Source organism: Siphateles boraxobius, unplaced genomic scaffold, assembly GCF_051911475.1.
Source record: "Siphateles boraxobius isolate OS27281-9 unplaced genomic scaffold, OSU_SipBor_1 104, whole genome shotgun sequence".
Lineage (NCBI taxonomy): Eukaryota > Metazoa > Chordata > Actinopteri > Cypriniformes > Leuciscidae > Siphateles > Siphateles boraxobius.
The window spans coordinates 441,086-462,734 of record NW_027508705.1 but is presented as its reverse complement, the minus strand read 5'-3'; the positions used below and the strand labels follow the sequence as shown (position 1 = coordinate 462,734).

Below are 21,649 nucleotides of genomic sequence, written 5' to 3'. Positions count from 1 at the left end.
GTTTTTGAATTTTGTGGTTACCATTATGCAGAAGAGTGACGACTGTGTTTAGGCTGTGGGCACTCAGTAAATCTCATTCACAGACTTGCACAAGTCATATTTTATATTATTAAAATGTTGTTCTAATTAAATTGAATGCTATTAACTATTATTGGCAGTAACTGTAGAGTCATATTAGCTAAAATTATAATGTTGGAAATTTTTTGGCAGGACAAAAATTAAATCTAGTTAACTTTACAAAACTTTATCTAGTAGGAATGACACAATTATCTTAGTAGTCTTGACTAAATGAATTTAAGTTCAAACAGCAAGATTGCGACAAATCATTTCAGACAAAATAGATTTTGTTGGAAAAATGTAATTCAATTTCGTGGAAACGTTTTTTTTTTAACCTTAATTTAAGTTATTTCAACAGCTTATTATTTTGAGTGTAAATTTAGTTCGGAACATTGTTTCTTAATTGTACAATACATGTTAAAAAGGTGACAGCTATTGGGGGAAGTTTGTATTGCAATTTTCCTGTTCTCTACATTTTAATGAGCTCTTTATTTAAATCTTTAGCATTAACTTTAATTAATATTTTGTTTATTGTACATATGAAATTGAGACTATATATTTTTATGGGTATTTTCTTCCTCTATAACAAACCCATACACAAGCACACACTCTACAAATTTATGGGACACTTTTACACATGCAATATAAAATCTTTTGTGTTTATTCAACTAAATTGGATCCATTAAGCAGCAGGGTTACTGGGTGAATCTCATGATAATGTCAAAAACATGTAATGGTCATATTTCACCCCAAAAATATAAAATGTGCCTCTTTTTAAGACCAAAGAGTTTAAAAAACTCTTGCTGCAAGGCAAAGAAAATAAAGATGCATAAATTAAATTATATATTTGTATTAGTAGTATTTATACGACACAATAGTATGATAAATATTATAATAATATAATAATTAGAATTTAGAATGAAAATGTCCCTAATTGTTTCTTTGAATTTTTGTGGTGACATGTGACCTGGGTGTGTTTTGATGAGATTCATCGCAATACTGACCCATTGTGTGGAGTAGTTTAAACCTGTAAAGTGTTTATATGTGTTTCTGTGGTTTGTAAGTCTTCACAGCTCATCCTTCTCTTCTCCTTCACAATAGCAGGATGACCTCTGCCCGTTCATGAAGGGCCTGCAGCCCAAAGTCCACACAGTGTTATACATAGTGTCCGCAAAGGTCTCGCATGCTAGAGAGAGAGAGAGAGAAGGGAAAAGAGGTTGAGAGGTTTTGTTGGGTTAGTTATTACAAATGACAATCCATATTGTGTTTTTATATCTCGGCACTGTTTGTATTTGATTTCCTATAGTTTAAGATGTTTTTTTTTCCAGCTGGGTCATAATAGATAATAGCTCTGTTCCAATATTTTGATCTTGTCACCAAGGCAGCATCATCTCTCTCTTCCCTCTCTCTCTTCTCTCTCTTCTTTCTCTCTCTCTTTCTCTCTCTCTTTCTCTCTCTCTCTCTCTCTCTCTCTCTCTCTCTCTCTCTCTCTCTCTCTCTCTCTCTCTCTCTCTCTCTCTCTCTCTCTCTCTCTCTCTCTCTCTCTCTCTCTCTCTCTCTCTCTCTCTCTCTCTCTCTCTCTCTCTCTCTCTCTCTCTCTCTCTCTCTCTCTCTCTCTCTCTCTCTTCTCTCTCTTTTGACAGCCTGTGCTAGAAATCTTATAACGGGCCATGTTTGGATCTTCCAACAGGACAGTGATCCAAAAACAAACATCAAAATCAAATCAAAAATGGGTCACTGAGCACAAAACCAAGCATCTGCAATGGCCATCCCAATCCCCAGACCTGAACCCTATAGAAAATGAGTAAGCTGAACTGAAGAGAAGAAGCGCCAACATGGATCTGGGAATCTGAAGGATCTGGAGGGATTCTTTATGGAGGAGTTGTCTCTGATCTCTGTCAGGTGTTCTCCAAACTCATCAGGCATTATAGAAGAAAAATCAGAGCTGTTATCTTGGAAAAAGGAGGTTGCAAAAAGTTTTAATAAAAAGGAGCAAATAATTGATCCCAACGTGTTTTGGAGAAAAAACATTTATTTCATAATGAGAATTTTTTTTTTTTTTTACAGTCATCTTTGATCATATTTACCAAGGGGGCAAATAATTCTGACCAGCACTGTATATATAAAATTTCTTTTCAAAAAATGCTTTTCACTATTCCCATAGTGTATGATTGCAGAAAAAAAAAATGTTCTTATTGAACATTTATGGACCAACAGATTTTGTGTGAAAATAAATCATAAAAGTGGTTTATTTTGGTTTATTATAATCTTATAAATGTATGAGGTGGCAAGGCTCACCAGCATGGGGCAAAAAGCACATAGTATTGATACAAATACTTAAGCTAACATAATGTGTTTTAAATAATTTCTAAGTTTATACTTGTTCAAAACAATCACTTTGGCAAAGTTTGCACTATTTTCTGTTTATTTTGATAAATAAAATAATTCATTTTTTTTCAATAAATATAGTGTCATTTAAATATGTTAATATAAAATATATTTTAAAAATACAAAAACAAAATTATTTTAAAAAGTAAAGATTCTAAAAGTATTGAATAAGATCCCATAATAATTTAATTTAGATCTACAGTAGTAACATTAAATCATATTTTATTATATGATATGATTAGTCATTATTAAAGTAATTATAATTTTAAATATGATGATTTCATTATAAATATGGTGATTATCTGTAAGGTGGACACCCAACTTAATATATGATATGTGAATCTAACCACGTCATGTCAACAAATGGAAAAGTCAGCCAGATATTTATTATCATTTTAATTATTGTACAGTGTACACAATAATTAATATGATAATAAATATCTGGCTGACTTTGCCAGTTGGTGAATTAACAAATTAGCTTTTTACCCCAAATACCAAACTTTTATTTATCCTTCCATTATTGAAAAACTGACAATCATTAACAAGACTTTTGTCTCAAAATATACATTCGTTTTAGCGATTCTCATTTGCTACTTAAATCTACAACGTTTTAAAAAACATAAAATATTAGATCAAAGTAGCACAGTCAACTTTGCATTGCTACCCGCGATCGCATTAAGGATCAGCCAAAAATCCACGAGCATCTTAAAAAGAAGATGTTTTGGAAAGTGCTGCGGCAAGTTTTTGTGCAATCTAGTGGTTTAGAGGAAAATAATATCAAAGGAGCCTTTTACCCCGAGGAGCCTTTAGCCCCGTTGTACCCTGTATAGTTCAGTCTTCTGATTGGTTCTCTTAAAGCCGACTGCTTTGGCCAATCAATCTGTTTTTCTATCTACAAAAGCTATTTATTGCCGACCCATACCGGCTCAACTCGCCATGGGAATTTTCCTAGCCCTCCACCCTCCCCAGCACCACCTGCCCAGATCTGCTAGAGTGTTTTCCCTACTTTCCTTGCAGCAGCTCACATTCTATTCACTGTATTTACATGCATGTTTCAGCAGTAGCCTTCGCTCGTGTCCATTATGGTCCGTTTTGGATGGATGTTTTTCAGTGAGATTGTCACTCTGCATTATGGGATTGGCTTCTGCTTTAGAACTGTTCAGGTACCTTTTGGAATAGCTTCTGTGTCTCAGCTCACTAGGTTTTGTAACAGGGTTGAAGTGTGTGTTGCATGTGAGTATTTCGCACCTTCAACCTTTGACATGAGGCCCAGGCTCTTCTTCAGGTCACCACAGATGCTATGGAGGCACCAGCGGAATTTGGTGTCACAGCGGTACTTGTTAGAGCCACAGGTTTCATAGCAAATGTCTAGCTGGTTACAACATTTGGTCATGGCTGGAACACCCATATCAAACTGTGGAGTAACAGCACATTAGAACTTTTACAATCTGGTCAAAATAAACCAATTAACTAAAAACAACCATTGGTATTACTGTTGTACTAAAACCAGAGTAATACACTACAGTACTGTCTATTAAATAAGACAGGAATATGCAGTATAAGGAAAATAGGTTAAGATTGTAGTTGTACTGTTAACAAACAAACAAACTCACACAAGTGCAGACACACAAAGAACTTGTTAGTCACAAAAAATGGAACTACCTGTACACCCTTTCAATGCCCAACTCTAATTATAATGTAATGTATTTTAAGTCTATACATGGCAAGTCAAGTCACATTTATTTATATAGCGCTTTTTACAGTACAGATTGTTTCAAAGCTGCTTTACAGTGTTTCCAGAAGAAAATAGCGTCACAGTCCAGCTTAAGTAAGTTCAGTGATGTTTCATTATTGTTGTAATAAAGTTATTAATTTAGTTCATTTATTTATAGCTGCTCTGGAGAAAACCGGGATGTCATCGTCCAGCTCAGTTCAGTTCTCATATAATGGTGTCAATGCAGGGAGATCAATAATATTGTTGAATTTTAAATTAAATGTCCCCAACTAAGCAAGCCAAAAGCCAATGGCAACAAAGGTGAAAAAAGGTGACGGGGCACTGTTACATCGGTAATTATTGTATATTTACTTTATATAGTAATTATATAAAATTATGCAAATTTAATTGCTTTGCAATGTAAGCAAAGACTGCAAATATATTGTATGGTGCTACGCATGTTCGTTTTGTGACAGGCTTAAAATACATCACCAAATTTCAATATCCAGTAAATATTCAAAGTTCCTGCTCCATCTTTGGTGTGAAAAGGATGAAAACTCTTGATTTGGTTAAATCCAATGTTATTTAAGGGATGCAACAATGGTGGTTAGACTCGTATCGTAATTCATAATGCTGAAACATAAGACAATTACATTTGTCGGACATAATAGAGGAGGTTACAGATATATTGCCTTTATAATTGCTTTCTAAATGGAAACCTTAAATTTCATAATTATGAAAAAAGCCAGAAATTACACAGAGGGCTGTCCATGAGTCTTGTGTGAAACGTATTTGGCACATTTGCCTTCCTCTTTCCAGACAGCAATCTCATCAGAGCTTTGGGTGGATGCCAAACTTAACTGTCCAGAACCTGTTGGATGTTCACTCTCTCTTCAGAGTCCTTAATAGTCCCTCAGGTTCAAGATTTTGTCAGGCCTTTAATGTAATGCTATAATTTAAGTTCTGGTCCACATAGCAACTTATATGGCCAAGAACCACCCAGTTAGAAAGGAAGAGTATCTAGTTTACTTGTTACTAAGTGCCTCAAATTATTATTATTATTATTATTATTATTATTATTCTTTTTTCAGATTTGATGCCATTAACCTGGCAGCTTCTCTAAAGGCCAACGCTTTATATAAGTCACTGAACTTTGAATCCCAAAGTCATTGATCAGTGCTTTTCCCCCATTTAAACAAGCAGGACCACCTTTATGTTATCAGATACACATTGAACAAAATGATCTACTTTTCTCTTCTGTCTAACTCTAACATGTAAACATTAACTGGGTGATTTTGATGGATCCTTTAATTATAAGTTTGATTGATTTGTTGACCAGTGCACACTTCGTAGGCCGGACAGGTCATTCATGGAGATGGTTCTTAGCAAAGCTTCAAGGCGGCTTGCCACTGGTTAATGTTAGTAAAGAAAAAGGGACACATACACTGTTCGGTACCTGGAAACCAAGAAGTGAGGTGCTACAACCATCAGGTTCTGGCATCTGATAGCCAACACGAGGCTGAGGAGCTTTACCTGAAAAACAAAAATGATACATTGGAATATAGAATATATCATATCTTTAATATAAAAATAATAATATAATATTGTTAATGATCTTCATTGCAAAAGTTATTTTTATTTTTTTAAGTGATGCCATAGAAGAACCATTTTGAGTTCCCTAAAGAACATACCAGTAAACAATTCCTAAAATAACCACTTTCTTAGTGTGAAGAACATTTAAAGTTTCCTGGATGTGAAAGGTTATTCATGGAACAATAGATGCCAATAAAGAACCTTTATTTTTAAAAGTGTATAATGAACCTAAAACATTATTATTTGGTAGTTTCACAATGTTCCTTGAGTCGTACACAACTTTGTCAGCTTTTTGTCAGCAGGGACAATGCAAAAAACTGAATCTTAACAAGTAACACCGTGTTTTGTACTAAAGATTTAACATTCGAGACCAAAGATGCATTTTTGTCCTGCAAATTCCTTTTTAGAATTTCTTTACCCACTGCCATTAATTCAATCTTATTCAGTATTATTACATTTTAAGACTTCTATTGAGAAATATCTAACATGGGGATGTGATGAAATAGAAGGGTACAGTTGTGTATCGCTTGCATAGCTATGAAAAAAACGAATTCCTGAAAACATTACCTAAATGTAACAAATGGAATTAAAACAGCAGAGGTCCTAAAACGGAGCCCTGGGGAATTCCAATGTCAATAAAATATTTCTGATCGTTTTTTTCCAAAGCAACACTATTTTCTCTGTAACAATTTTAATTGCCTGATTAATAACAGAGAAATCTAACATATATGGTATGCATTCATTTATACATGGAGCATTCCAGTTGACTGCATGGTGCAACAGTATAAAACATTTCCATGTTTGGTATTCAGAGCATGTTCTTTATCATTGCAAAAGAAGGTGACACTGTCCATGGAATATTAGTTTCATTATAAGATTAGACACGACAACTATTCTATTATCTTAGCTTTAGCATTTAGTCAAGGCTCAATTACCAAATGTTCAGTAGGACTTTTGAACCCTCATTAAGTATTATGCAATTATTTTGCTAAAACACACTGCCCTTCTTAGGCAACATCAAACATTAAGAATATTGAACATTTGCACTTACTCATATCGGTAATTAGCCCATTTTATGGATTTGTTCTGATTGCATTAAGTTATATTCATTTGCATTCCATTTTTTTTTTTTTGAAAAACTAAGAAAATACATGCAAGCCTGTCATTCTGAAACCAGAAAAGTAATTTAAAGGAGTTAAAATATAAAATAACTGCCTTCTCTTATTCATAGGCATATGAAATATGCTGATTCATCAGTGTTTTCTGTAGAGTGGTGTGATCTACTTGCCCAATGCAACACTGTGTCTGTCAACATGAGGACTGAGGACAGATCAGTGAGGGCATGTTTCAGATGTTTCAGCTTATCAATAAAATGAAATCGGTTTTTCATTAGTATCACACATTAGTTAATATTCAACTCTGAACTTAGTTTTGTAAGCTAAACTAAGTTATACTAGCTAAACTTAAATGCAGTTCATCCAAACATTAATGTGAAATAATTATTTATTCACCTTCTTTACTCTCCCATTTTGGTCCCAGTTTATATTAAGTGGCTTTAAATACTATGTACTTACATAGAAAAATAAGTACAATGTACTTATTGTGTTCATGTTGTATTGTTAAAAACTTTTGCTGCTTTTGAGGTGTGATACGGGTAAGGTTAGGGTCAGGTGTGGTGGTATGGGTAGGTTTAAGGGTGTAAGGGAAGAGTCAACAGTGTAATTACAAATGTAATTACATACATTTATTACAGCTGTAATTACATGCAGCTATTTTCAAAATATAAGTACAATGTAAAAAAAAAAAGTGCATTTTACACAATACATTTGATACAATATGTCCATTGTATCAAATTATTAATTTCAATGTAAGTACATAGTACTTAAAGCCACTTAATATAAAGTGGGACCCCACAGAAGATAGAAAGTAATACAAGTTTGGAACAACGTGATGGTGATGAATAAATCATTTTAGGGTGAACTGTTTTATTGTCTTTGCCAAAAGCATATAGTGTGATACAATCACAGATCTGAGAAGTGTCACCTTATGTGCACTGAGACAATACTATTTCACTTACCATGTCTACAGCGGTACTGACATACACCATCCCGGCCTCCCATCAGCTCCAGTATAGAGTCAAAATAGCCATTCACTGCCTGGAAACTCCCTCTGATAGAACCAAAGCCCCAGTCCGAATCATCCTCGGATTCTTGTGTGGTACTCTGGGTCTCTGCAGGTTTTCCCTCAACAGGGGCATCTGCCATCAAGATGTGTTCTGCCTGGTACTCCCCATTAACTAGAACATCTGGGGTATCACCAGCTAGAGCATCAGGTAAAACAGACCCGTCAGCAGGCGAATCCTCTGCCGCCCCATCAACAGAGGCCTGGATAAGTGTGGCAGCCAAGCCTGTGGAGATACACAGCAGAAGCAACGGCAACGCACGTGGAAACATGATTTAACAACAGGTCCTTGGAGGTCTGCAGGCTCCAAGGAGAAGGGGAGACAGATAAAGTCAAAGCGCTTAGAGGAAAAGAGGGAGCAGCACAAACAGACACTGTTGATAGTGCTTCGTGGAAGGGACTTTGACCTGTGATTAGATCAAGCAGACAGCAAGGCATTGATTGGTGCTAAGGTTAAAGGTAAGGTCCAATCTCTTGCTGAGGCTTGCTCTCTCAGTGAATCACAGCCACACTAACCCTGTGTAATCGACTCTTGGCTTTCATTATCTGCAGTTCACACTTCACCTGCAAGATGATCTCCTGACACACACAGTCATTTTACCTGTCACACACAGTCATTTTATCTATAGAGCTCTCGTGTTTCAACTATTTTTACCATTGAGACACTGTTGGTAATCTCAAGGGCCTATGTCTTGATTTCGTCATGCGCAATTAATCATGGTGATTGCAAGTATGAAGTAAGATTTTTTTTTCTTATTACACTTGAATAAACTGTATAACAAATATGTTTTTATTTTCTGGATTTAAATTAATTTGGATCTTTCTTTTTTTAAGAATTAAGTAAAAAAGTGGGTTTCACTTTTTTTGGATGGTCCCTTTAACACATTCTGTTGTCTATAAGCAACATTGCACCTACATGTCTACTAACTCTCATTAGAGTATTAGTAGAGTATTAGTAGACTGGTAGGGTTAGGGTTAGAATAAGTTGACATGTAGTTGCAAAATTACTTATAGTCAGTAGTGTCTGTTGGAGGACCATCACAATATAGAGTTAGTAGATATTAAGCAGACTGTACATTAATACTCTAATGAGAGTTAGTTGACATGTAGTTGCAAAGTTACTTATAGTTAACAGAATGTTCCAAAGGGACCATCAAAATAAAGTGTTACCAAAATGTGTCAGTGTGATAGTTCTGTTAGTTTAGTCAGAAAAGACATACAGTGTCAGGCTGAAGGAGCGGGCAGAATTTAGAGAATATTTTTCAAAAATTACAGGAGGTTGTAAGGATTTGGGGATTTTGATTTAGAACCCTAAAAAAAAGTTTGTACATTATTTTTATGTGAATGACAAAGTCAACATACCAGTCAGCAACATAATGTCGGCCCAGATCCGGCCCACATCTGGTACGCATGGAATCCACGTGCACCAGATGTGGCCCGGGTCTGGGCCGACACTCTTTCGCTGTCTAGGATACTATACCAGTGAAATGTTAATTTATTAGAAAGGTGTGTCTGTCATTGAATGTGCAGTTGTTCAGACAGTTTCTTATCATATGGACTGCAATGTCCCTGATTTCAGACGTGCACTGTGTAGGAACATGTTCTGGTTGATAACCAATAAGTGGAGACGTAAAGTTATGAGCTTTCACCTCTATTACTGCAAATAGATAAAAAAAGAGAATATTTATAGTGAACATGAACACATATTCTTATATAGTGCATTCTTATATTAATGTATAACTATCATGCAGCACAGTTAATAGTAGGGTAAAACGGGGGTAAAGGTGAACCGGGGTAAAAGGCGCATTTGATTTTATTCTCTTTTAAAACACCAGATGGCACAAAAATTCAGCTTAGCACTTTTCTTAACAACCGCTTTTGATGGTGCAAGTGGAAATTTGGCTGATCCTTGACGCGGTCGCAGACAGCAACACAAAGTTTGATTTGATATCTAAATTAAATGCCTATATTTTGAGGTTTTGTTAATGATTTTCAGTTCCCTTTCAGTCGATAACGTCGGACGTAGTCGACGCGACTGAAATGGGATCACGCTAGGGAGCCTATCATCTTCGATTACTATTGAACGAGCCAATGGAATTTGGCGTGCATGATTTGCATCACACACTCCGCCCCCGCGGCGCGGGTATAAATACGGAAGTGGATGCACGCACTAGTTGCCTTTCGCTTCGGAGCCGTTCGTCTTTGATGTCTCTGAAGAGTGCTGTTGTGTTCAACGAGCGAGTGTGTCGGTGTTCTTGCGGGAAGACCTCTCCAGTGTTGGTGTTCTACAGCGTGGTGCAGCGGTGATCCCGAGCTTCTCAGCTCTCAACTGCTGTTTTAACAGCATCAAATTTCTACTGTTTGTTTGTGTGTTGACGGTTGGTTAGAGGGCGAGAAGTGAGTGCTTCACTGTTAGTTGAAAGACTATTCAGTGTTTGCCGCGGTCATTCCCTGTGTGCTCCGGCACTGGTGACGGTCCCATTTCCTAAAAGAGCAACACGGGTGTGAGTGCGTCTTTTTCAAGATGCCATTCCATCCGTGCGTTTCTGGGTGCGGTCTGGCACTATCCCCTTCTGACGGTCACGAAAGTTGTGTCGCATGTTTGGGCTTACAGCATGCTGAGGCAGCTTTCGTGGATGAGACATGTTCTCACTGCGGGAACATGTCCATCTCGGTGTTGAGATCTAGACTCGCCTTCGTTAAAAGCGTTGGCGCAGTCCCCACCTCTGGGCCCCGCCCCTGTTCTTCCTCTGGGTTACCTTCCCAGAGGAGGACTGGGGTGCCGTCCAAGCTGGGTGATCTGAGGATCACAGTGAGGGGTAATCCGCCCGGCCACGCCCCGTGGGTCCCTCACTCCTCTTTCACACCGCAACCGGTGGAGCTCCCCATTGATCCCGCTGGTCCCTCTGTAATGGACGGGCCAGCCGTGTCATTTGGGGCCCCTCCAGGGGATACGTTGTCAATCGCAGCATCGGAGGGGGAGCTGAACTCTGGAGATGATGACTCGGCTGCACTGCCTCCCTCCGGGAGACCAGTGTTGCCCGAGCCAGATCCAGAGATGTCAGCTATGCTGAAAAAGGCCGCCGAGGCGGTAGGGCTCGTGTGGAACCCTCCACCGTGTCCCGAGCCGTCTCGGTTGGATGATTGGTATATCGGGGCGGGCCGTACTGGTTCTCAGTCCGCCGCCCCGGTTCCTTTCTTTCCTGAAGTGCATGAGGAGCTTACGAGGGCATGGATGGCACCTTTCTCTGCCAGAAACCGCCTGAGTAGCTCCTCCCCTCTCACTACCCTTGATGGGGGAGCGGTGAAGGGTTACGAGGCTATCCCTCCGGTGGAGCGGGCCGTTGCGATGCAGTTATGCCCAACGGCGGCCGCTTCCTGGAGAGGTGATCCTCGTCACCCCTCTAAAGCCTGTAAGTTCTCGTCCGCTCTTACGGGCAAGGCTTACAAAGCTTGTGGGCAAGCCGCTTCCTCCTTGCATGCCATGGCGTTGCTCCAGGTCCACCAGGCCCAGGCACTCATGAACATGCACGAGGGTAGTTCGGACCCTGAGCTCATGGGTGAGCTCCGCACTGCAACTGACCTCGCCCTCCGGGCGGCGAAGGTTGCAGCTCGCGCGGTGGGTTCGGCGATGTCCACACTAGTGGTCCAGGAGCGCCATCTCTGGCTCAACCTGGCCGATATGAGAGATGCGGACAAGGTTCGGTTCCTGGACTCTCCCATTTCCCAGGTTGGGTTATTCGGCGACGCTGTGGAGAACTTTGCCCAACAGTTCTCTACAGCTCAGAAGCAGACGGAGGCCATCCGGCACATCCTGCCTCGGAGGGACGCTGCTGCCTTCACCCGCCCCCCGAGGTCAGATCCTCCGCCTGCTCGTCGCCGAGGGCGTCCGCCTGCAGCCGCCTCAGCTCCCGCCGAACCACCGCAGCAGCCTTCACCCAGGTTCCGGCGCGGAGCCGGCCGCAGAAGGGGCGCCCAGCCCGCTCCAGGCGCTGCCAAGCCAGGTGGTAAGTTCCAGCGCAAAAGAAAACGCTGAACCTGGACGGGCTCTCAGGGATGGAGGAGTTGCTTGTGGAGTGGTCGCCGATCCACTCCCTCTGGCTGGTTGGAGGGCCGGCTGGAGTTTTTTGTTATGTGTGTGTCTGTTCCGCCGCTGGCCCCTATAAAAACGGGGTCAGCGGTACCCACATATTCAGAAAAAGAGCAATTTTTCTATTCCTGAGTCCCAAGTGGGCCAGTATGGCGGATGTGACCCTGTATAATAGCCTTACATCCCCCAGCTTCCCTTGGTCGCCAACAGGCAGCTTGGGGCGTTCGAGGACCCGGTCATCCGCCTTCTCACGTCCCCTGCCGCTGGTGGAGACAGGTAAGTGTTGCACTGCACACTAACACCACTGTCTCTACTTTGCTGCCCCACCTCAGGCTCGGCGACCCCGCTCAGGTCAGTGATAGTAACATCACATTAGGTGTTGAGCAGACGTGCTCCTGAAAATTCAGTGATATTCTTCACACCAAGTGTTGAGCAGTGCTCCTGACTTGTGCGTGCTTATCTCATCCTGCTGGCGAAGGATTTGATATAGCCGCTCCTCCAGCCGGTACGAAGGCCAGTTGTAAACTCGTTCTTCGTGCTACTAGGTGGTGGGTTGTGACCATCTTGGCCCAAGATTGGTCTGCAGCTTTGGCCTGAAGGACACGTGGTGTCCTTCCCCTCGAGTGCTCCAGAGCCCGTTGGGTCTTCAGGTCAACTGGAAGAGAGCTCGCCCACGGGCTGAGTATCTCTGTTTCAGTTTTGGAGAGGTACTCGATCCAACACGTCTCTCCAGTGAGAATGTGTTCAGCCGGTGTTGAAGTGAGAAAGGGTCCCACTGAAAAGATTCAGAGGCTCCTGGGGTATACGATAGCGACAGCCTAAGTTGGCTTCCTCCGTATGTGACCGCTTCAGCGCTAGCCTTACGATCGAGTCCCGAGGTGACCAAGGGCGTTTAACGGGGGCCTGGGCGACCCCCGACTACACGGGCATTCGTGCCTCGAGTTGTTAGACATTGCGGGTGTCACAAACTCTCCCGTCACCTCCTCCTTGGAGTCAGACGCTTCTGAGGGCGCCTTGTTCCACCCCTCCCGCTTACTCAATCGTGCCGCCATCGAGCCTCACGACAGTTATAGCCAGGGCAAGTGGAGACTCCATCCCCTGGGTCCGCTGGGTCTTGACCATTCCGGGGCCGCTCAATTGCCCCCCCGGTTTTATTTTTCCGCCAGTGTTTGAGTAAACCGAGCGGACTACCCTTGGACAAACACGGGGTCCCAGCTGTCCCAGGGGCCCGCAGAATACGTTTAACCCCAGTGAGCCTTCTAAGAAGTGACGGCGACTCAGGGTCGCCTTGCGCTGCTCAGGTCAGTGAGATCATCACACTTCATGTTGAGCAGAGTTGCTCCTGAAACTCAGTGAAGTTCATCGCACTCAGGTGTTGAGCAGCAATGCTCCTGTAGCTCAGTGAGTCCATCACAGGTAGCGCAGTGAATTCATCACACGCAGTGCTGAGCAGAAATGCTCCTGGTGCTCAGTGAAGTTCCTCGCACTCAAGTGTTGAGCAGTAATGCTCCTGAAGCTCAGTGAGTTTATCACACTCAGGTGTTGAGCAGTAATGCTCCTGAAGCTCAGTGAACTTGTCACACTCAAGTGCTGAGCAGAAATGCTCCTGTCGTTCAGTGAAATTCTTCGCACTCAAGTGTTGAGCAGAAATGCTCCTGAAGCTCAGTGAGGGAATGCTCCTGAAGTTCAGTGAACTTGTCACACTCAAGTGCTGAGCAGAAATGCTCCTGTCGCTCAGTGAGGTTCTTCGTGCTCAAGTGTTGAGCAGAAATGCTCCTGAAGCTCGGTGAGTTTATCACACTCAGGTGTTGAGCAGGAATGCTCCTGAAGCTCAGTGAACTTGTCACACCCAAGTGCTGAGCAGAAAATGCTCCTGAAGCCCAGTGATCTTCACATGTTGTGTTGAGCAATGCTCCTGTCTTTTGCGCCCGTCACTTGCACCTACGTGCCATGTCAGGAGAGGAACAGGTCTTCATAGTTGCCCCTTATTGGCCCAACTAGACCTGGTTCCCTTCAACAGCCTTCCTGACTTCCCCTGGAAACTCTTTCGGGGACGGGGCACGATGGCACACGCGTTCTTCCCCCGGAGATTCCGGGCGGTCTTACATCTGAACGCGGAGGTTCAGGTGGCTATCACAAGACATGTGATAGTTACCATCACTTCTGCGAGCACCCCCTAGAATTGGGTAGCGTGCTTACGCCTTTAGAAGTGGAACCTAGTCGTTGAGTGCGTCTTCTCTCCTGAGGAGATCCTGAAAGCTTTCGATCACTTCAGTGCTCTCTTTCCTGCAAAATGGGTTGCAGTAGGCTGTTTTCCTAAATCACCCTCAAAATGATGTTGCCTCGGTGTTTAAACGACGCTCATCGTGTTGCAGAAGTATGCAGAAGCACGTTCTGGTCGTCAGGTTCCTGAGGAGCAAGGTCTTGTAAATCCTTGTGTCCCTCTTTATCCTCTTGGGCCTTGTCCCTGGTGCGACTGCACTGCAGAGACCGCCCCTGAGCCACTGCAGGTAGTGAGTTAAAAATTCTGTTATATCAGTTCTCCTGCTCGCGTGGTCTCTACTAGAGGGTAGGGACTTGCTCGCTTTCGGTCAACGTATTGTGCCTGGAGTCTGGGCCGGCTAACTCTCACAGGCTGAGACCCCGGCTCGGATTGTGCCCAAGGTTCCTACCTCTCCCGTAATAGGAGCAGGTGGTGAGCCTGCAAGCGCTGCCCTGGAGGAGGCAGATCCAGCCCTGGCTTCTCTGTCCGTTTGCTTGGACGTGTACAGAATGCAAGTCATAGACCTCAGACCAGCTCTTCAAATATCTGTTGGAATTCAGCAGAGAGGGAAGGCTGTTTCCATGCAAAGTTGCACTTAGTGCTTGCCTTCATTTCGGCAAAGATCCGAGATGCAACATGTCCACTTAGGTGTTGAGCTCCTCTATGATGAGTGTAAAGGGCTCCGCCTGGGCGTTGACGATATACTTTGCTAAACAGATTCTAGAGTTGGGGGCTGGACGACACCTGGTTGAACCGCTGCTTCCCGTGGGCTCCCTTCTCATGAAGCCAGTTTCACCGTGAGCCCGGTTCAAGTGTCGGCTTGCTGCGCCATTCCCCTCCTATGGACTGGATACGTGCGCCTTTTTACTCCAGTTGAGTTCCCTTAAAATTGAACCCTGTTGAGTTCCTCCACACCCCTCCGACGTCGGACGTGCGGAACGTCTGGTGTTAGGCCTACCACTCGTAAGCAGTGTGGAACCTGTGTTAGGCTGGGTCCATATGTTGCGGTCCCTTCGGTGACCCCATATGTGTATTCTTCCACGATACGGCTCCCTGCGGTGAGCCCGTGTCTTCCCTCGGCAGAGTCTCTCTGCCGTCACTGTCCGGTGTGTCTCCCCCCGTCTTAGGCTGGAGCCACCCCAGTGACATTCCATATGTTAGACTGCCCGGTTTCCGCCCAGTTCATATGTGTATTCTCCACATTACCTCCCTCTGGGTTGGATGTGGCTTCCGCAGCGTCCCTTCCTTCCAACGTACGGGGAACGCTTTCCCAGTGGTCCTGTAGGAACAGCAGTGACTTCCCTGGCCTAAGCCCTGTCCTTCCCCGCCTTAAGTTTGCGGGGGCATCAGGAGGCTTTGGTTTAGGCACTGGAAGGTGGCAGCGTTAGTGGCGTGTTCAATGGTTGATCCCATTTCAGTCGCGTCGACTACGTCCGACGTTATCGACTGAAAGGGAACGTCCTGGTTGCGTATGCAACCCACCGTTCCCTGAAGGAGGGAACGGAGGACGTAGTCCCCTTGCCACTACCGCTGGACCACCGCTGACCCCGGGTTACTCTCGGCTCCTCAGCGAAAAGCAACTAGTGCGTGCATCCACTTCCGTATTTATACCCGCGCCGCGGGGGCGGAGTGTGTGATGCAAATCACGCACGCCAAATTCCATTGGCTCGTTCAATAGTAATCGAAGATGATAGGCTCCCTAGCGTGATCCCATTTCAGTCGCGTCGACTACGTCCTCCGTTCCCTCCTTCAGGGAACGGTGGGTTGCATACGCAACCAGGACGTTCCCTTTCGTCCTGGGAACTCCGACGTGTCGTCGGGGGAGTTCCCTGACGAATTGGGATCATGCTAGGGAGCCAATTGTCTTCGAGAGAATTAAAAACGAGCCAATAGACATAGGCATGCAAGATTTGCATTCCACGAGGCGGGTATAAAAAGCGGAAGTAAACATTGCGCAATGCTTTTTGTTTCGGAGCCATCCAGTGTGTCTCTCTAACTGAGCTGCTGTGTTTTCCGAAAAGAATTAAAACGAGTCCTCTTGGAAGGAGAAAGGATTCTCTGCGGCTGGTGTGACGGCGCTTCAAGTGACCATCGCTTCCCGCTCCCGGCCGTTTTCCCTCTATAAAAAAAAAGAAAGAGCTGTTTTAACGGCTGGTACTGGTATTGGTGAGTGCAGCACACGGGCTTGCAGTTTCCCCGTTCTGTCTGCCACGGTGGTCCCTCTGTGCCTCGGCACATAAAAGAGCATTTCTTTTTCCTCTCTAAAAGAGCAACACGGGCGTTTCTCGTCCTTTTCAGGATGTCTTTTCAGGGGTGGTGATGGCACAGTGGATAAGACACATGCCTTTGGTGTGAGAGACCCGGCTTCGAATCCACTGTGAGACACCAATGTGTCCCTGAGCAAGACACTTAACCCCTAGTTGCTCCAGAGGCGGGTGACCTCTGACATATGTAGCAATTGTAAGTCGCTTTGGATAAAAGCGTCAGCTAAATGAATAAATGTAAATGTAAATGTCGTTTCACCCGTGTGTTTCTGGATGCGGTCGACTTCTCCCTCAGGAAGATGGTCATAAACACTGCCTCTCGTGTTTGGGCTTAAAGCAAGCTGAGGTAGCGTTTGTGAATGAGTCATGTTCTCATTGCGGGAACTTGACTCTGGCGATGCTGCGTTCGAGACTTTGGGGCACCGCCTGAGGATCAGATGTCGATCGCGGCATCGGAGGAAGAGCGGTAATCTTCTGGTGATGACTCAGTGGGTCTACCCCCTTCGGGTGTGGTGGCTGCGGCTGAGCCGGATCCGGAAATGGCCGCTATGCTCGAAAGGGCAGCCGCGAATGTCGGGCTCGTCTGGAACCCTCCACCGGGTCCCGAACCTTCGCGGGTGGATGATTGGTGTCTCGGAGCGGGCCGTGCTGTTGCCCCACGGCCTACCATTCTTCCCTGAAGTGCATGAGTAGCTGAGGAAGTCTTGGCTGGCCCCCCTTGCGACCAGACATAGGCAGCCTCGCTCCTCCTTCCTCACCACTCTTGACGGCGGAGCGGCGCACGGATACGAGGGAATCCCCCCAGTGGAGCGGTCGGTTGCGATGCAATTGTGTCCTGGCGGGGTACCCCTTCACTCCCCTCCCGCGCCTGTAGGTTTTCCTCTGGTCTGACCAGGTATGCCTACATGGCGTGTGGAGACGCCGCTTCTGCCCTGCATGCCATGGTGCTGCTGCAGGTCCGCCAGGCCAAGGAACTCCATGACATGCAGGAGGGTGGTCTCGAACCAGGATTGCTGCAGGAGCTGCGTGCGCAACGGACCTCGCCCTCCGGGCGACGAAAGTCACCGCACGTTCCCTGGGTCGAGCGATGTCCACTTTGGTAGTCCAGGAGCTCCACCTATGGCTCACCCTTGCGGATATGCGGGAAGCGGAGAAGAAAAAACTTCTAAACTTCCCCATATCCCAAGGGGGCCTCTTCGGCGAAGCGGTGGAGAGCTTTGCCCAAGAGTTCTCCACCGCCCAGAAGCAGTCGGAGGCGATACGGCACGTCCTGCACAGGAGGCGGACTGCTGCTGGTCCGTCCTCGGTGGTCGTAGAGCCTCCAGCTGCTCGCCGCCAAGGCCGCCCTTTTACGGCCGCTCCTCCTCCAGGGCAGCAGTCTACCCCTGGGGGACGGAGGTCTGGTCGTAAGAGGGCGGCCAAGCCCGCTCAGACGCCTCCGGCCTCTTCCCGGAAGAAGAAGAGCGGAAAGTGTTCCTGAGACGGGCGACTCTGTGGGACAGGGAGGACGAGGAGCAGGTCCTTCTAGTGGCGCCGTACTGGCCCACCAGGACTTGGTTCACAGAACTCATGCTCCTCGCGACAGCCCCTCTTTGGCCGATTCCTCTGAGGAAGGACCTTCTTTCTCAGAGACGGGGCACTCTATGGCACCCGCGTCCAGACCTCTGGTAACTCCATGTCTGGTCCCTGGACGGGACGCGGAGGTTCTAGGTGGTCTACCACAGGCAGTGGTAGACACCATCACTTCCGCTAGAGCCCCCTCTAAGAGGCGCCTCTATGCGTTGAAGTGGAACCTGTTCGTCGATTGGTGTTTCTCCCATCAGGAGGACCCCCGATCTTCCCCGATCGGAGTCGTGCTTTCTTTCCTGCAAGATGGGTTGGAGCGAAGGCTGTCTCCCTCCACCCTCAAAGTGTATGTCGCGGCAATAGCCGTGCATCACGATGCAGTAGAAGGTAAGTCCCTGGGGAAGCACGACCTGGTCATCAGATTCCTTAAGGGTGCCAGGAGGATAAATCCACCTTGTGTTTTGCACTCTGTACCCTCTTGGGACCTAGCTCTGGTACTTAGAGCTCTTCAAAGTCCCCCCTTTGAGCCTTTTCTGACAGTAGAGCTTAATATCCTGTCCATTAAGACAGCACTCCTGTTAGCATTGGCCTCCTTCAAGAGGGTCGGGGATCTGCAGGCTTTTTCGGTCGACGAATCGTGCCTAGAGTTCGGGCCGGGACTTTCTCACGTTGTGTTGACACCCCGGCTCGGATATGTGCCGAAGGTTCCTACCACTCCCTTCGTGGACCAGGTAGTGAACCTGCAAGCGCTGCCCCAGGAGGAGGCCGACCCAGCCCTAGCTTTTCTCTGTCCCGTCCGCGCCCTGCGAGTTTACATTGACAGAACGCACAGCTTTAGAACCTCAGATCAGCTCTTTGTCTGTTATGGAGGCCAGCAGAAGGGGAAGGCCGTCTCCAAGCAGAGGTTAGCCCACTGATTAGTGGATGCTATCACCCAAGCATATGAGTCTCTGGGTGAGCCTTGTCCTCCCAGGTTGCGCGCTCACTCCACTAGAGGTGTTGCCGCTTCCTGGGCCTTGGCTCAAGGCGCCTCGCTGACAGACATTTGTAGAGCTGCGGGCTGGGCGACACCGAACACGTTCGCTAGGTTCTATAGCCTTCGTGTGGAACCAGTTTCCTCCCGTGTTCTGGCTACGGCCAGCGGGTCGAGGGAATAGGTTGTGTCGGCTTGCTACGCCACTCCGCCTCAAACAGAGGATACGTGCGTTCTTTGCTCCGTGGGCGCCCTATGTTGGTTAGCCTCGTGAGTTCCTCCTTCACCCTTCCGGTGCTGGGCGTGGCGGACCGCCCGGCGCCAGGTCTGCTACCTCTAGTAGGGAGTTGTTAGTAGACTGGGTGCTCCAGTGTTCTCTACTGTGACCCATCATGCCACGTGCAGTTTAGCCGTGTTTTCCCCTTGACGGACTCGTTCTTCATCCCTGTTGAGTGCGCTTCCATTTTCCTAAAAAGATTGGGACCACCTCAGGGACTGCCATATGTTTCACTGTCCCACTGAGTTAGTACATATGTGTATTCCTGGCCTTCCTCAGTCAGGCTAGGGCTTCAGCCGCTTTCCCCCTCTCTGGGGGGAACGCTTTCCCAGTGTTATCCAATATCCACTGTGTGGGTCTTGCGGAACAGCAGTGTGATTTCCGTGCTAGCTCCCGCAACTTATTTTAAGAAACTGCTGCAGGGTAGCTTAGCCGGGCGCTGGAAGGGGCCAGCACCATGGCGTCTTATTAGGGATCCCAATTCGTCAGGGAACTCCCCCGACGACACGTTGGAGTTCCCAGGATGAAAGGGAACGTCTCGGTTACGTATGTAACCCTCGTTCCCTGAGTACAGGGAACGGAGACGTGTCGTCCCTTCGCCATGTTGCTGTACCTTCCCGGAGGACTGGACACTATTTTTTAATCTATATAAATCTAAATGACATACTCCATATTTGCATTCCTATTAAACTAAATAAATAATTACATTTGATATGTTTATATCAATTTAACATAAAAATAATATACTGATGATGATATACCTTTGATTTTTATTTGCTGAAAAGTCTTGCCAGGATTTGCATTTTTGATCAAATGGTTATACCGATCTTGGATGTACTATTCACAGTCTTTAATTCAATAAATCACTATATTATTACATGTTATTTTGTGGGTTTTAATGAAAATGGCCAGATGTAAGGAGCTTTCAGAATCCAGAATCAGTTTTGGATATTGCTCATGTGCAGAACTGGTCTCAATGTCTACACAATTATTTCAAAGCACCACGAGACCACTACTGTACCATACAGAATGTAAAGTGCTGTGGCTGGTCAAAGAAGACTATAGTGAGCATTTTGACAGAAGGATGAAAAGCACTTGAATGTGGGATTACCTTAAAACAGCTTCTAAAGCCCCGGATGAGACCTCCAACTTCCAATTTCATCTTGAACTGTAAGCCAGTGGCTATAAGAAGCTGGATTGAGAGGTTGTGTATATCAGTAAAGAAAGCATTTGTTAGTTTTGTCAACTGCGCAAAAACACTTTGGAGTTACCATAGAACATAAGGATTTGGAGTATGGAAGATTGGAGCCACGTTCTGCAGTCTGATAAGTCAATGCTAGTCAACAAGTCCAACAAGTCCAACAAGTTAACCTAGCATTGGATGGTGTCAGGTATGTTCGTAGGAGACGACTGGAGTGTTTTAATACCAAATGCATTCTGTACATGGTCCCAATAGGTACGGCAGGGAAACATAATGGTATTGGGGACAAAAGTCTACAGCAGGTTTTGGGAGGATCTACAAAGTTGCCTCCACTTTGAAAATGGACCAATAATTGGGAATCCTGCTGAGCACAGTCTAAATGATTAGGGAGGATCTGTTTTGTATGGAAGCTTGTTTCCACCACAGAATAAAAAATATAAAAGGTAATTAAGCTTTTTTATCTCACAATTTTGACTTTTTTACTTCTCAGAATTGCAAGAAATAAACTTGCATGTTTATTCCATGTTTATATCTCGCAATTCTGACTTTATAACACGTAACTGGGAGATATAAAGTCAGAATTGCATGTTATAAAGTCAGAATTGTGAGATATAAACTCGCAATTCTGAGGAACAAAGTCAGTCTTTTTTCGCCTTAGAATTGGACTTTATAACTCGCAATTGCGAGATTATATCTCACAATTCTGAGAAAAGATTGCGAATTGCGAGATATAAACTCACATTTGCGTGTTATAAAGTCAGAATTGCGAGTTTATTTCTCGCAATTGTGAGTTTATGTCTCGCAATTCTGACATATATCTTGCAATTCTGACTTTATATCTTGTGATTCCGAGAAATAAAGTCAGAATTACGATATGTAAACTCGCAATTGTGAGAGAAAAAGTTTCAATTATCTTTTAATATGTTTTTTGGTGGAAACAAGCATCCATAGTTTTGAGATCAAATGTATACTTTGCTGCGTTCAAGCCATGTCGTAATTACAGTAAATAACTTTGAATTGCTTGCGGTACTTTGATGACTTACATCGATCGGTCTGCACAGCGCCCCTTCAAGTTGAACACA

General features: G+C 44.9%; 1 protein-coding gene across 2 annotated transcripts; it reads right to left on the bottom strand.

Moving 5' to 3' along the window:
- Positions 1–695: 695 nt before the first annotated feature.
- On the bottom strand, positions 696–8,318 carry pla2g12b (phospholipase A2, group XIIB). 2 transcript variants are annotated; one of them, XM_077246768.1, is made up of 4 exons: positions 7,830–8,318; positions 5,604–5,692; positions 3,694–3,859; positions 696–1,243 (listed from the first exon to the last, which is right to left on the bottom strand). In XM_077246768.1, exons 1-4 carry the CDS (start codon positions 8,203–8,205, stop codon positions 1,125–1,127), a joined length of 750 nt encoding a protein of 249 aa, XP_077102883.1. In that variant the 5' UTR covers positions 8,206–8,318; the 3' UTR covers positions 696–1,124. The 2 variants fall into 2 exon arrangements, with proteins under 2 accessions (XP_077102883.1, XP_077102894.1); XM_077246779.1 differs by having other exon boundaries at positions 5,616–5,692.
- Positions 8,319–21,649: the final 13,331 nt, after the last annotated feature.